Source organism: Theobroma cacao, chromosome 9 (assembly GCF_053813885.1).
Source record: "Theobroma cacao isolate CCN51 chromosome 9, ASM5381388v1, whole genome shotgun sequence".
NCBI lineage: Eukaryota > Viridiplantae > Streptophyta > Magnoliopsida > Malvales > Malvaceae > Theobroma > Theobroma cacao.
In genome coordinates this window covers 7,622,925-7,636,091 of record NC_142647.1, presented here as the reverse complement: position 1 = coordinate 7,636,091, position 13,167 = coordinate 7,622,925, and the positions used below count along the sequence as shown (strand labels likewise).

The window sequence follows — 13,167 nt, the reverse complement described above, 5'->3', positions numbered from 1 at the left end:
TATAATTATCCCAATACCTAAATCATAAAGTTGTGCAATTTGTCATTGTGTAACACGTAAACTTTCATTCAGTTTGCCACCCCAAAAAGAGAGCCAAAGGCCAACAAGTGAGGAAACATCATAACATTAGTACATACCACAATATAATAGACTTCCTTTCTGCAGGCCCAGCAAAATCAGATGATAAAACTACTACATACGTAGTCTACAGGGGGCCATGCATCATTAAGGTTGGGCCAATTGTATAGCCTTTGGTGGAGAATTACAGCTTTACCATCTCAACTTCTCTGATACCCAGTCTGAAATATTAGCTATTAGAAATCCCAGGAATACCTGAAATACATCACAATATGATCCTTCTTAAGCAAGGGACTTCCATGCAGCAATGTCCATAAGCTGGAGGATCAAAACTAATATATACTTGATCAATTTGATTAAGTCTTGGAGTAGTAATTAACTGAATATTTATCTGGTCAGATGCTCATGTGTATCAAAAAAATTGAAGGATGATGGGCTGACAAGTTTTTGAATTTAATATTGCTACTTAACCATATACCTGAGCTGATCCAATCATATAGATTATTGAATACTGTTGACCATGAATTAGCATGTCTTCCAACATTGCAATAGGTATGGTAAGTGAAACGCCTAGTGCAGCTACCAGCGGAGAGGTCCAGACAACACCTAATGCCCTGTAAGTATGATAGATGTTGACTTGAAGGAATTAAAAAACATGCAGATTCATAACTCAGAAAATTTAGTTAGACTGTTGTATTCGCGTACCAGAAATAGTCAGATAGAAAACTCCCAACAAAACTGTTTACAAGGATTATCTCTTGCACTTTAGCTGATTGAGGTAATGTGAACTTTGGTTCGACACCAATGGCAGTCAGAGGCCATGCTGGAAAGAATTCAGAAACATCAAGTCATACACAATGCAGATGTTGTGTCCAATTTTTATCTAACTTTAAGAGAGCATTTACTGAAGCTGTTAGAAGAATATTGGCTACTTTCAATATAAAGCAATTCATCGAACTAGTGGCTATAAAATGCTTAAAAAGTTACCAAAACAGCTCCATAGCCTGAAGAAGAAAAAAGAGTGCAAAAAGATATATACATAGTTATTAACTGCTATATGTCCCTTAGGCGATTCTAGTTTTTTGCAGATTGAGGATCTACTAACAGCTTCTAAGTGAGACTATAGTTCGAAAAACCAGGCAACTTTTGGAGGATTCTTAGTTTCTCCTAGTTGCAAACAAAAAGCTTGAACTGCCAACCTGTGATATATCATGCTTTTAAAAAATGAAGTAAATAAACATAGAATCTACTTCATTTCTTCTTGAACAATGAGAGTATATGAAACACTGTTCATAAATGCCCTAATGCTGAATTTCTCTATGTTTCTTCAGATGCCAATGAATGTAGTACAAGAGAAGTTTTGACTTAACCATCCCAAGCATGCAATATAAGAACCTGTGTCCAAGGTGAAATATGCCTATAATGCCCATCATCTCAGGTACCATTAAAAGAGAGAAATGCATGTTTTTCCAGCCCAGAATCTCAGTACACTAGCTACCAATTTGCCTTTTTATTTCAAATCCAAAGAGAAAATTTTCTTGTTCTGAAATTAGTGCAATCAACAATGAATGTCCACAAAGCCACTAGTGTATTAGGTCTCCAAATGTCCCATGGACATATGACTCCTTACAACTTTTTTTTCCCATTTTGGAGTGATCCCCTACAACAAGGTCACATATCTCATATTTTACATCAGATCATTCCAATAGTGGTTTACCACTGGCAATTGATTCCATCATTTTGCTTTGCATAGTCTAAACTAGTTCCTAGAATGCCATGCTGACTATATCCAGTTGCAAACTATCAGGAACAAGATGAAACAGTAATGTCTATTGTTTATTTCACATCTCTTAACAAGCCTATCGGAACAGGGGAGAAGAAACCTAGCAGTCAAGTCATAAATTTATTCCACAGTGTCAATCTGAAAAAACAGAATATAATAACTATGCCAAAATTTTTCATTTGTTTGGATTTTGGTGGTGGTGTTGGTTTGTTCAAGTTTAGCCTGCTGAAAGGCATATGGTCCAGTCCCACTACGAATGCATAAACACATATATGGCAGAGCAGAAAAATTATGATAAACTAACTAGCAATATGCTCTTACCAAGCCACCAAAGGGCAACAAGAACAAACAATCCAATATAGCCAAAGAACTTCTGCATGTCTACCCTTTCTCCTTCTTCTCCAGAAAACTTTTTAAGCAAAACTGCAACTTATGATTTTAGTATTCTACTGGTAATTTATCAAAAAAAACTCTAATATGATTCAAATGAAAGTGAAGGTATAAACCTGTAAACAGTCCATAACACATAGCTGAGAGGATAGCAAAAAGATCTCCTAGAAGAGCTTGATTCCCACTTCTAAATAAAGGAGGAAACTGTAAGTAGCTTCTAAGAAAACATGCTACACATATATCAAGTAAATAAAACCATGAAAACAATTGCAACCCACTTCTCCACCCCCACCCCCCACCTCAGAAAAGGGGCAAAAAGAAGTTATAGAAGCGTACAATTAGCCCATTTATAACCTTAGCATAGCTAATAGTCCAAGCTAAATTATGGTAGCATGTCACAGCTAAATGAGGTGGAGGAAAACAATACTTGTTAATGCCTGATTTTGGTTCATCTGCAGCCCATGTGTTTCCAAGTGTAGTCATAGCAACACCGGCAATGCTAATGACAACTGAAACAACTTTCACTGTACTAATAGAGTCTTGACCCAAACTTGCCCCAATTAATAAAGTGAAAAGTCCTGAAGTTGAGGACAACAATGTTGTACTAGCAACACTTGTTCTTGCGAGTGCGGCATTCGTAAGATACTGGAGACAATGAATAATATTAGAAAGAACTTCAATAATGTATTTCTACCAAATATGTAAGCCCCAGATTTTCCTGAAGTGGATCAACTGTATTTCAGTGGGATTATGTTTCTCATACAGCAAAGGCCGGCTGACTTACATGAAATGAGCACATCTATGCATATGAAAGTTTAAAAGAGATGGGTGGCAGAACCAGGCAAAAGGGGCACGCACAGATGCATATATAAAAGGTGGAAGCATAGATGGAAATGTGAACAAAGAGATGTTGGAATCTGGAAGAGAAAATATACGGCAATCCTTGCTAATTAAAATTTTGGCTTCAACAAATTTGATGATCAATGCTTAAAGACAAATGCTTGACTTGAACACCAGCTAAAGAATATTAGATAAACAACTTTTTCATTCACACCTCTGTTGCAAACCAGATAGGACCCATGCAAAAGCCAAATGCAGCAATCTCCTTTGCACTAAGCATTCTGACTCGCTTTGGTTCTTCCAAAATATCTTTGTGTCTAGAAACCAGGGGATTTCCCTCCTCCTTAATACAAAGGTCTAAGACACACTGATCAGGCACTGATAGTTGATGTTCAATTTGAAAATTGCCATGGTTGTCATCAGGTTTTACAGGAGAATTTAGTTCTACAGAGGACTTGTCAACCCCTTTTGGGCCTTTGGTACTATTACAAGAGCGACCTCTCAGATGCTTTACTAACCAGTCCTTAAAGAATGCTATTGGCAGATAAAGTGCCAAAAGAGAGGTTCCAAGATATGTCACAGCAAACGGATGCCTATAGTCTTCAAACACACCCTGTTGAAACATACCAGTAATGTCAAAACTCCAAAGTAAAAATGAAAATGTAATGGCGTCAGAACAGAATCTTACTAGTCAAGTTCCAAGAGAAAAAAAAAAATGGACTATTCAATTTTAGTAAGAAGAAAATGATCTTCAACTTGTACTCCTGAACTGGGATAGAATAACATCTTAGCATAAAAATGTCTAATAACTTAATAAAAATTAAAAGTGAATGCAAATTATTGATAGTGATATTTATATCAGAAGATAAAAGCTAAGCATAGGACAATGTGGCAAATGAGCTTGAAGGAGAAGACCAAACCATTCAGAAAGAAAGAAAAAAGATTTGAAGGTAAAAGGCAAGTGGGTGAAAACCTGATGCCCAGAACGAAGATCCCAGGAGCAACCAGGAGACCTCCCAATTCCATTAGCAAACAAAGCAGATGAAATGAAATCATCAGTTTCAACAATGGCGAAGTTAAAAATATGACCAGAAAAAAAAAACTGAATCCAAAAGTATAGGAAGAAACCCATAGTGACAAACTGTCAAACACAGTGGAAGATATGAATTAGATAATCAAGAAAATTCTTGCTTATCATCAAATTAAGCATAAAAATTTTCTGACTTTAGAACCAGTTTAAACAACATGAACACATCTTTATAGGCAAAGGTCTTCACTGTTTTCACATTAATTTCAATGATGGTTGGTGTGTACGCTAAAGACAGCTACGCTAAGCTTGAAATAAGAACGAATACATACTGCAACATGATGATATTGATCCATAGATTCAACAGATTAATCATTAAACCTCAACTTCCTAGCAGAGAAGCAACGGAGATAGCGTCAAGATAACATTAACAAATTCCAACCTAGCTAGGAATAATTTTGAAACTCTTTGTGTCAAAATTCTTAATTTCAGCCTGGTGATGGCTAAGAAATTGACATGATGGGTGGATTACACCTACCCCACAAAAGTTCTCATTATGATAAATTATCAATGATCATCCCTCATATCTTTGCAACAAAAGATAACCACGAAACTACAAACTGCCAGTGTCGAAAACCAAGTCCCAAAAAGATGGAAGATTCATCAACCACTCGACGTCAAAACTTTCAAAAACAAAGACAGCATATAAAAACATGAAATATCCAAGAAATTCTGTCGACAACTCGACATAAAACTATTGCAAAAGTAAAAAGAGAAGAAAACAAAGAAGCATGTGAGAAGGAAGAGAAGAATCTGATCAGAACTAACCTGAGTGACCTCTGCAGAGGTAACCCACATGATTACAACACCAATAATTAAAAGCAAACCTCCCCTATATTTCCAACCCATCGTTTCTTTCTTCTCCCTTCACTCTTCTGTCTATGCAAAACTCTTTGGAAAAAAAAAAAAAAAAACCTCTTTTTTAATTTTCTTCCCTACATTAACGTCCAAACTAGCCTAGGCAAATGCAGCTGAGGAAACGTAATTATATATAGGAAAACCAAAGGGAAGCGATGAGTTTTACTTCATTGTCACAGTCTCACTATCGGCGTGGGCAGTGGCACCGATTCTTTCTGCAACTGGTCGGTTCAGTTGCACCAACAACAAAGATCGTGGCATTATATTCAATTTTCATTTTAATTTTAATAATGACGGAATAATATCAATAATATGGTAAAATAGGTATTTTACTATTCGGATAGTGGCCATTAGTACTAGGATTTTTCATTGGAAGAGCCACTTTTGTATTTCAGTGGGGTGACTAATTGCACCCACTTCAATCTTTGAAAAGAAAAGTTTTAGGTCTTTAATAATTATACTTTAGCACTAAACCCCAAGATTTTCAAGCTAAACTTTTAATTGCATATCATTGGAGAATCTATTCCAATTCTGAATCGACCCCACTTAGGTTCCACTTCTAATTATAATTATAATTAATAATTATATAATCTAATATATTTGTGTATTGATGTGTTGAGTTGGTTCTTAGACAAAAATTGGTACGTAATTCATGTGGAATCAACTTAGCTAATGAGGCAATGGCAATAAGTTAAACAGTAAATATTGAAGAGTTAAGTTGTCATCTTTTCTAATTTGTCCAATATTGAAAGAGAACAAATGGACTGCTCCACCTTATTTATGGGGTGCTGGGAATTCTAATTTGTTTATATTCAGTAGAATAGCAAGTCATTTTGACCTTTTCATCTGTATATATTAATTACTAATAAGACAAAAAGGAAAAATAGAGAGAGAGAGAAAAAGGAAATCTTTACATTCTTATCGAGCTTACCTAAAAATATAAGGTATACCTACATAACTTTACATCAAGGAAAAAATAAATGAAGAAATACGTTGAGGAAGTAGAAATTCATGTTACACAATATAAATGCTTCGTCTTATATTAATTGTTAATACATCCATTGTCCAATAACGAAGGATTGCCAAAGATTGTGAAAAGCCCTGGTTTTATATTGTGACGGAATTGATATTTTAATTGTTTGGGCATTTATTATAGGTTTTGGAAATTATGTAAGAGCATCCAACCAAAGCCCTCCACGTCATCCATTACCTTTTGTCATGTTGGGTCCAGGACAACACGAAAAGCAAAGATTTGCTCAACATATCAATTGTGTCATGTTGAGGGCAAGTGTCAAACTCACGTTTCGTGGATCTTGGTACAGTAGACACCAACATCATTTATTTTTGTGCGTGTTAAAGTTCGATTATGCTTTCTTGCCTTTAATATCTCAGCACTCATTAATGGAGAATGTTAGAATAAAATTGAAATATTCCAACCACCATTTCCTTTTCCATTATGTACATAAATAATCATTTCTATATAAAAGCATGACCTTGTTCGAGTGGTTGCTGTATTTTTATGTTTTTCCTATTTAGGACAGATTCTGCAGAGAAAATGTATAGAGAAGATTACATTAAAATTAATACGATCAATAATTGGTGATTATTGATTAATCTTAGCCAGAAATAGCTAGCAGTCGACATGAGTGAGAAACTGAGTCAAAGAGACAGAGATGTAAACTTAGAAAATGTTGGTGTGCGAGGCTGTTCCACTTTCAGAAAGAGATAAAGTTTGGTTTTCGAAAACAACTGCCTTGTGGGATTATAGGTGCTAATGTCGTGTTTCGCTTAACTAGTATAATTGAAAAAAGTCAAGAATTCATGTGAAAATCTGTCGAGGGCAATAGCTAGGTCTAGTTATCTACACGTAGTCAGCTGTCCTGTCTTTGACCATGTAACAGTAGTCGATTAATTTGTTGTGTTGCTTGCTTTCCTTTCAGGCTTGTTGCTTCTGCTGGGCTTGCCTCTTTTAGATTTTCCTGTCATGGGTTTAGTTCTTTTGGGCTGTTCGGCTTTTATTTGAATTTGAAAGAGGCTGCTTCGTATTTGAACGAAAGTACTATATTTTGTCTCATTACAAGTAGCATTGGCCTGGTGTCAGACAGGACTCCGGAGGTTTGCTCTTCTAAAGAAACTAGACTATGACCCGTGCATTACACTCGGATCTTTATTTATTTTTTTTTTCCTTTCCTTCCACATGGTTAAATGAGAAAATATTTTTGGGTCTTCTTTTTATATATGTTATAGATAATATATTTTTTTTAAAAAAATTAATTGATTCATTGCATCAATGAAACCTTTTTACATAGACTTGATAATTTTTGATACAACACGAGAAGATACGGGTTAAACAGGTTATGGATTTAGTTTTAACGTGTTTCGTATCTAATCGTGTTTGACACGTTAAGACACGAAAAATTTTGTGTCTTAATATGTCAGACACGACAAACACGTTTAAACACATTTACTTAATCGTGTTATCGTGTTTAAACGTGTTATCGTGATATGCTTATTAACCTATTAAAAATTAATAGTTAAAGATTATTTTAACCTTATATAAATAATTTTAAACAATTATTTTAGTAAGTTTTTTAATTTTATAAAGGTAATAATGTAAATATTACGACTGAAAATTATGAATGATTTTTTATATTATTTGTATTTGAAGGTTAGATGTTAATGATATATTTTATCATATTATATGATAATGAATTTTACATATGTTATTTATATTAAATTTTATTATATTTGATATTATTATTATTTTTGTTTTGTTATAATTATTTTTATAATTATAGATTTTAAATTTAAATATTAAAATTATATTTAATTATAAATATTTTTATTTAATTGTGTTAAACATGTTAATCGTGTTATTAATCATGTCGTGTCGTATATTGATATGTTTAATAAACGTGTTAATCGTATTATTAATCGTGTCGTGTCGTATATTGACACGTTTAATAAACGTGTTAATTGTGTTGTGTCGTGTTACACGTTTATTAAACGTATACATGTACGTGTTTTAAATTTAAGACACGAATATTAAACGTGTCATGTTCGTGTTTAGCTTTAACGTAATTCGTGTCTAATTGTGTCTGACACGTTTACGACAAGAAAACACAAATTGTCAGGTCTACTTTTACATACAAAGAAGCAGTATTCAGCTGATAAACAACAGTAAGAATACTGTCAAAAGATTGGCTTACCAAAAACAGCCAAAGTCAATTCCCTATACATCAAAACATACCTCATAGCACTTTAGCTCCCTATTTATAAAAATATTGATTCAAAAGGTATGAACATCAACTAGAACACATGTGAAAGAGCCGAATCGGTTGTCCGGCATAAGACCATTGATGATGAAGACCAAGTAAAAGAAGCAAATAGGACCTCTTGGGCTGTTTTCCCCTCTTACAACTCCCTGCACACTTAGTAGCTTCTAGATGGCATGGACACATCCGCATCCACCCATGCTTAGAAGCATAGCACCTCTAACAGGAATAAATCTGCCCTTCCTCCAACAATGAGAAACGATCTTAGCATGAAAGAAATTCTCCACGACAGCAAAACTATAAAACTAGCACTCACAACCCTTTGCATAAAAGCACCTAAAGAAAATCCCCCATGTACCTCAAGCATTAATCATAAGTTAAAAGATACATGTACAAAAAATCATTTGTTCTATCCACTCCCATTTAGCAAGGTAATCTGCCTTTTCATTGCTAGACCTTGGGACATGCCTTATCTGCTATCCTCGAACCTTTCTTTTAAGAGCCTTGATCTGTAGAACTAATGCCTCACTTTCCAAGGAGAAGACTCTAGCTTTTCCACCCAAGTAACAACATTTTTTGAATCATTTTCAATAATAATGCCACCCATTGAAGCATAAGAAGATGCTACAAATATAACTATGGCCTATCATATCACTAGAACCTCCATTAAATTGCATCACCCCACCCTACCATTTTAGGGGAGGCCACTTTAGCAGCCCTTTTATCTTCCTTCATAACTCCATCAATTCCCAAGAAGCCTGGGCAACCTCTAGCATCTTCGTCGGTATTGAATTTAAACCACCCAACTGGTGGACTTTCTCACGTGACCACCATTTTGGCAATTTTCGCAGGGGCTGTTGCTCTAATCAGTAAAGGAGAATTCACCATGGTTGTTAATGTGGTGTTCAAAGAAGTAATACACTACTGTTGCTTTATCTAGATTGAAACTTTTGAGAACTGTCAGGCTAGTTTTTAATGCATGCTCTGTATTTTTTGGGAAAATTTAATAATTTAGTAACAGTTAGTTGTCAACAGGGAAAAGAAATGGGAGGACTAAAGATAAGTAGGTGTAGATACCCAATTTTGGCTAACTATTTTAAGGTATTGTGTTAGAGATAAATTACATTAGGGTGTTATACACGCGGAAACACCTGGGGTCGTTATAAGAGCAAAAGCACTAAGTGTGTTCCAAGTACAGAAGTGCCTAAAGGTATTCCAAGTGTTGAGTGTTCCAACCATGGAAGCATCTAGGGCTTGGAACATCCAGGGTATTCTAAACGCAGAAGCGCTCAAAGGTGTTCCAAACATAGAAACGCCTAAGGTGTTCCAAGCATGGAAACACCCAGGGGTGTTTTAAACGTAAAAGCATCCTAGGGTTTTCCAAGTGTATAGGTGCTCAGGAGTGTTTCCAACATAGGGTTTCCCATTGGCCGTAATTTGTCGCTTCTTCCACCTTTTCTTATCCCTCATCACCTACCACCTAAAGCACTTACACTTCAAATATTGCTCTAGTCTTCCTCTCTGTCGCTTTTAATGCATCCCGATTCACTCATCGCAACACATGCTCTCTCCCTAACCAAAAGAACCCTTTTACAATAGGTTTATGGCCAACTTCTGACAATTGAAATCTTGAAATAAGTAGCACAATAAGCATCAGATTGCCTTAAATTCTAGCACTTGAAAAATTTTTAGCTATGTAGGTAAGTATCGGGATATATATACTTAGGCAAGCAAATGACCTCATTTATCTCCTTTAATACAATTTCCTCGATGATGTTATGCTTTATGCGATGCATCACCTTCTTGTAGGTGTTGAGATCATTGGGAGTTGATTTATTAGTCGTCTTCCATATATGGACCCAAACCAGTTTGTTGGAGTCCCAATAACATTTAATATTCATCTTAGAGTATGAACAAGGATTTGAACCATTCATGAATTCAGCCTTATGCCTTTCCATCAGCCTCATTCTCCCACTTTCGTGGAGGAAAAGTTTCTAATCATCATCAACAATACCCACCTCAAATAAGAAGTCAATTGAGTTCTTTTCAGCAAATTTCCACTTGAGAAGACATTCATGAGTGCAAGGAACGTAAGGATCGTCTTGGCCTTGAAAAATAAGACCATTTGCTTCATAAGATTGCTTTGGGATAAATTCCTTTGAAATCTATGGCACAATAGAAAGCGACCAGAAATCTTTTCTTTGCACCTGTAATGAGAATTATTGCTTTGGCAAATATTCTTACGATCCTTATTTCGTGGCTCAATTACTTCTTTTCCAAGCATGTTCCATTTTTCAAAGAATGGTTTCTCCATGACAATCTTTGAATTGCTAGCTATGATATCATAAATGAGGTATCTTCTCTCCCTCTTTTGTGAGCTTGGCAACGTATCAATTACCATCTGTCTATTAAATAGTGCATAATGATAAATCCTGATCTTACTGCAACTGCAAGGGTACCTTATCTAGACTTTTTGGAAATTAAAACTCTTATCAATTAAGTAACATCCATCAACAGTTATTAGCATCACACACCGTGTCCCATTAGCTTTCAAAGTAGCATAATATATAGTAACGTTACCTCAGAAGTTGAAAACTGTCCCTGTTGAGAGAAACTGGGTGTGACCTTAGAAACTTCTCATATCCTTTAACATTTAGGTAGCGTTTGGTATGAGGGAAGTGAGAGTACATTTCTTATAATATGTCTAATTAAATTATATTACAATGTTTATTTTGTAATAGACCACTATAATGTTAGATTGCAATACAATCACATTACAATACGCTCTGTAATGTTATTAAAAATATTTTTACCCTTCAATTTTATTACTTTGTTAAAAACATTTTATAATATTATAATTAAAATAAAAATATTAAAATAAAATATATAATATAAGAATTAAAAAATAAAATAAAATATAAGAAATTAAAATTTATATAATACAAGTAAAAGAAATTAAAATAAAATATATAATATAAAAAATTATATTAAAAATAAAAATAAAATATATGACATTAAAAATATTTTTAAGAGATTATATTATATAAAAATTAACAATAAAAAATACAAATATGTTAAACTTGTATTTTAATAAATACGGGTAATTTTGAAAATTAACATTAAATTCCCAACAAAGTACTTATAAACTAAACACTGCAATGTTATTTTCTTTACATTTTAATCATTATTTTGTTTGTATACCAAAAACTGTAATATTTTTTTTCTTGCAATCACATTGCATTGTAAAGTATCAAACGTCCCCTTAGGTTCAACATTTTGTAGAATGAGTGATTTCATTTAATCGAATGATATGTCATCTCCTAAAACATCATCATTTATCATTGTTGCTTGCATCTAGTTTATGATTCTCAATTGAATGCTGCACTTGGGACTCCATTAAGATTCAATTTAGGAGAATCCTTTCATTAAGGAAGTGGACAGGCAACCATTCCAGATTTTGTTTCATTATAAAATGGATCTAACCATCAATATAATCTAGTTTATAAATTCCAATAGGACGTGTTTAAGAGAATGTTTATAGCTTGAGTGGCAAACATCATTGGTTGAAAACGCATTAGATAAATACCAATCATAAACCTAGTTCGATTATGCCCATGTGTACGATGAACAACAACATAATTCTTCGAGTCTTATTAACCAAGAAAATCAACTCAGATCATAAAGAATAGAAATCCAAATAGTAGAAAAATAAGTACAACAGGTTTCCAACATACAAGAATTGAAGTTGTTGGTAAATGGCAAAAGAAATAAAGCCTGAATCGCACCGTCTTGATACAAGACAGAAGGGAGAAAAAAAGATGCACAAAGTGAACATTTCAGTATTAGTGGAGCGGCACCGTTTTGGACAAGATTCCAAGTTACTGTTAATCATTCTTTTAAATGGAAGTTAGTTAGGCACTTTTGTCCTTTTCCTATTTCTTTGTGAAGGTTCTATATATAAAGCCTTCCCTTGTACTCTTACGATGAAGTGAATGAATCAATCATTCCCAAACATATTCTATGTTACCTTTCTCTAATTATCATGATATTAGAGTCATTAAAGACCATGCAAAGGTCGATTTGGGAAAATCACAACATTTCATAATGGCTGTTTGCTTTGTTATAGCCTTTATCACTCATCTTTCTTCAACTTGTCAGTAAGTTGAATCATTCTTTTTCTTTGTATTTTGATATTCTGCTTCTTTGGTGAATCATGTCAGAGCCAACTAAATCTAGACCTCAAATCTCACAAACTTCCATTGAATCGAGATCACAAATATCTCCAATTGCAGTTTCACAATTCCTTTATTGCTTACACCACACCAATCACCCAAGATTAGTTGTGATTACCCCCAGATTGACCACAAACAATTATATGGCTTGGTGTCGATCATTTTTACTGGCATTGTCAATTAAATACTTAACAAGGTTCATCAATGGTACAATACCAAAACTTAAAACTGCAGATCCTATTTACCTTTCTTGGATTCGATGTAACAACCTATTGGTGGCATGGTTTCTAGAATCCATCACACAGCCTATAGCATTGAGAATATTTTATAGGATTCAACAATAGAGATCTCAAATACTCTCAAGTAAAATTTTACTCAACTAGATGACGCTAGAGTTTGTAACCTCTAGTACATGTTGGGGAACATAATACAAGGTTTAAGGACTATTGATGCTTATTTTATAGAACTTAAGGGAGTTTGGGAAGAGTTGAGAAGTTTTAAACTCCCACCACATTGTGAATGTGAAAAATGCAATGCAAACTATTTCAAAAGATATACTGACCAGTACCGGAAGGATATGGTTTTCAAATTTCTAAGGTCATAGATCATTTTGCTAGACCCTAT

The 13,167-nt window shown here is 34.2% G+C and overlaps 1 protein-coding gene and 1 pseudogene across 1 annotated transcript; both read right to left on the bottom strand.

Annotated features, from left to right (window-relative positions):
* Positions 1 to 18: 18 nt before the first annotated feature.
* Positions 19 to 5,214, bottom strand: LOC18588844 (putative transporter C405.03c). Its single transcript, XM_018127726.2, has 8 exons — positions 4,947 to 5,214; positions 3,306 to 3,704; positions 2,679 to 2,896; positions 2,368 to 2,438; positions 2,183 to 2,284; positions 784 to 901; positions 557 to 692; positions 19 to 333 (listed from the first exon to the last, which is right to left on the bottom strand). The coding sequence occupies exons 1-8, from the start codon at positions 5,025 to 5,027 to the stop codon at positions 271 to 273; spliced, it is 1,188 nt and encodes a 395-aa protein (XP_017983215.2). The 5' UTR covers positions 5,028 to 5,214; the 3' UTR covers positions 19 to 270.
* Positions 5,215 to 7,323: 2,109 nt separating this feature from the next.
* On the bottom strand, positions 7,324 to 11,001 carry LOC108663216 (mRNA-capping enzyme subunit alpha-like; annotated as a pseudogene).
* Between the last annotated feature and the right edge of the window lie 2,166 nt (positions 11,002 to 13,167).

Excerpts from the sequence above, each read along its gene's own strand:
- LOC18588844 (XM_018127726.2), bottom strand. The coding sequence starts at position 5,027 with ATGGGTTGGAAATATAGGGGAGGTTTGCTTTTAATTATTGGTGTTGTA. Across the intron at positions 2,897-3,305 it reads CTATCTGGTTTGCAACAGAG|TATCTTACGAATGCCGCACT; the intron begins GTGTGAATGAAA and ends CATTGTCTCCAG. Across the intron at positions 693-783 it reads TTTCTATCTGACTATTTCTG|GGCATTAGGTGTTGTCTGGA; the intron begins GTACGCGAATAC and ends TCATACTTACAG.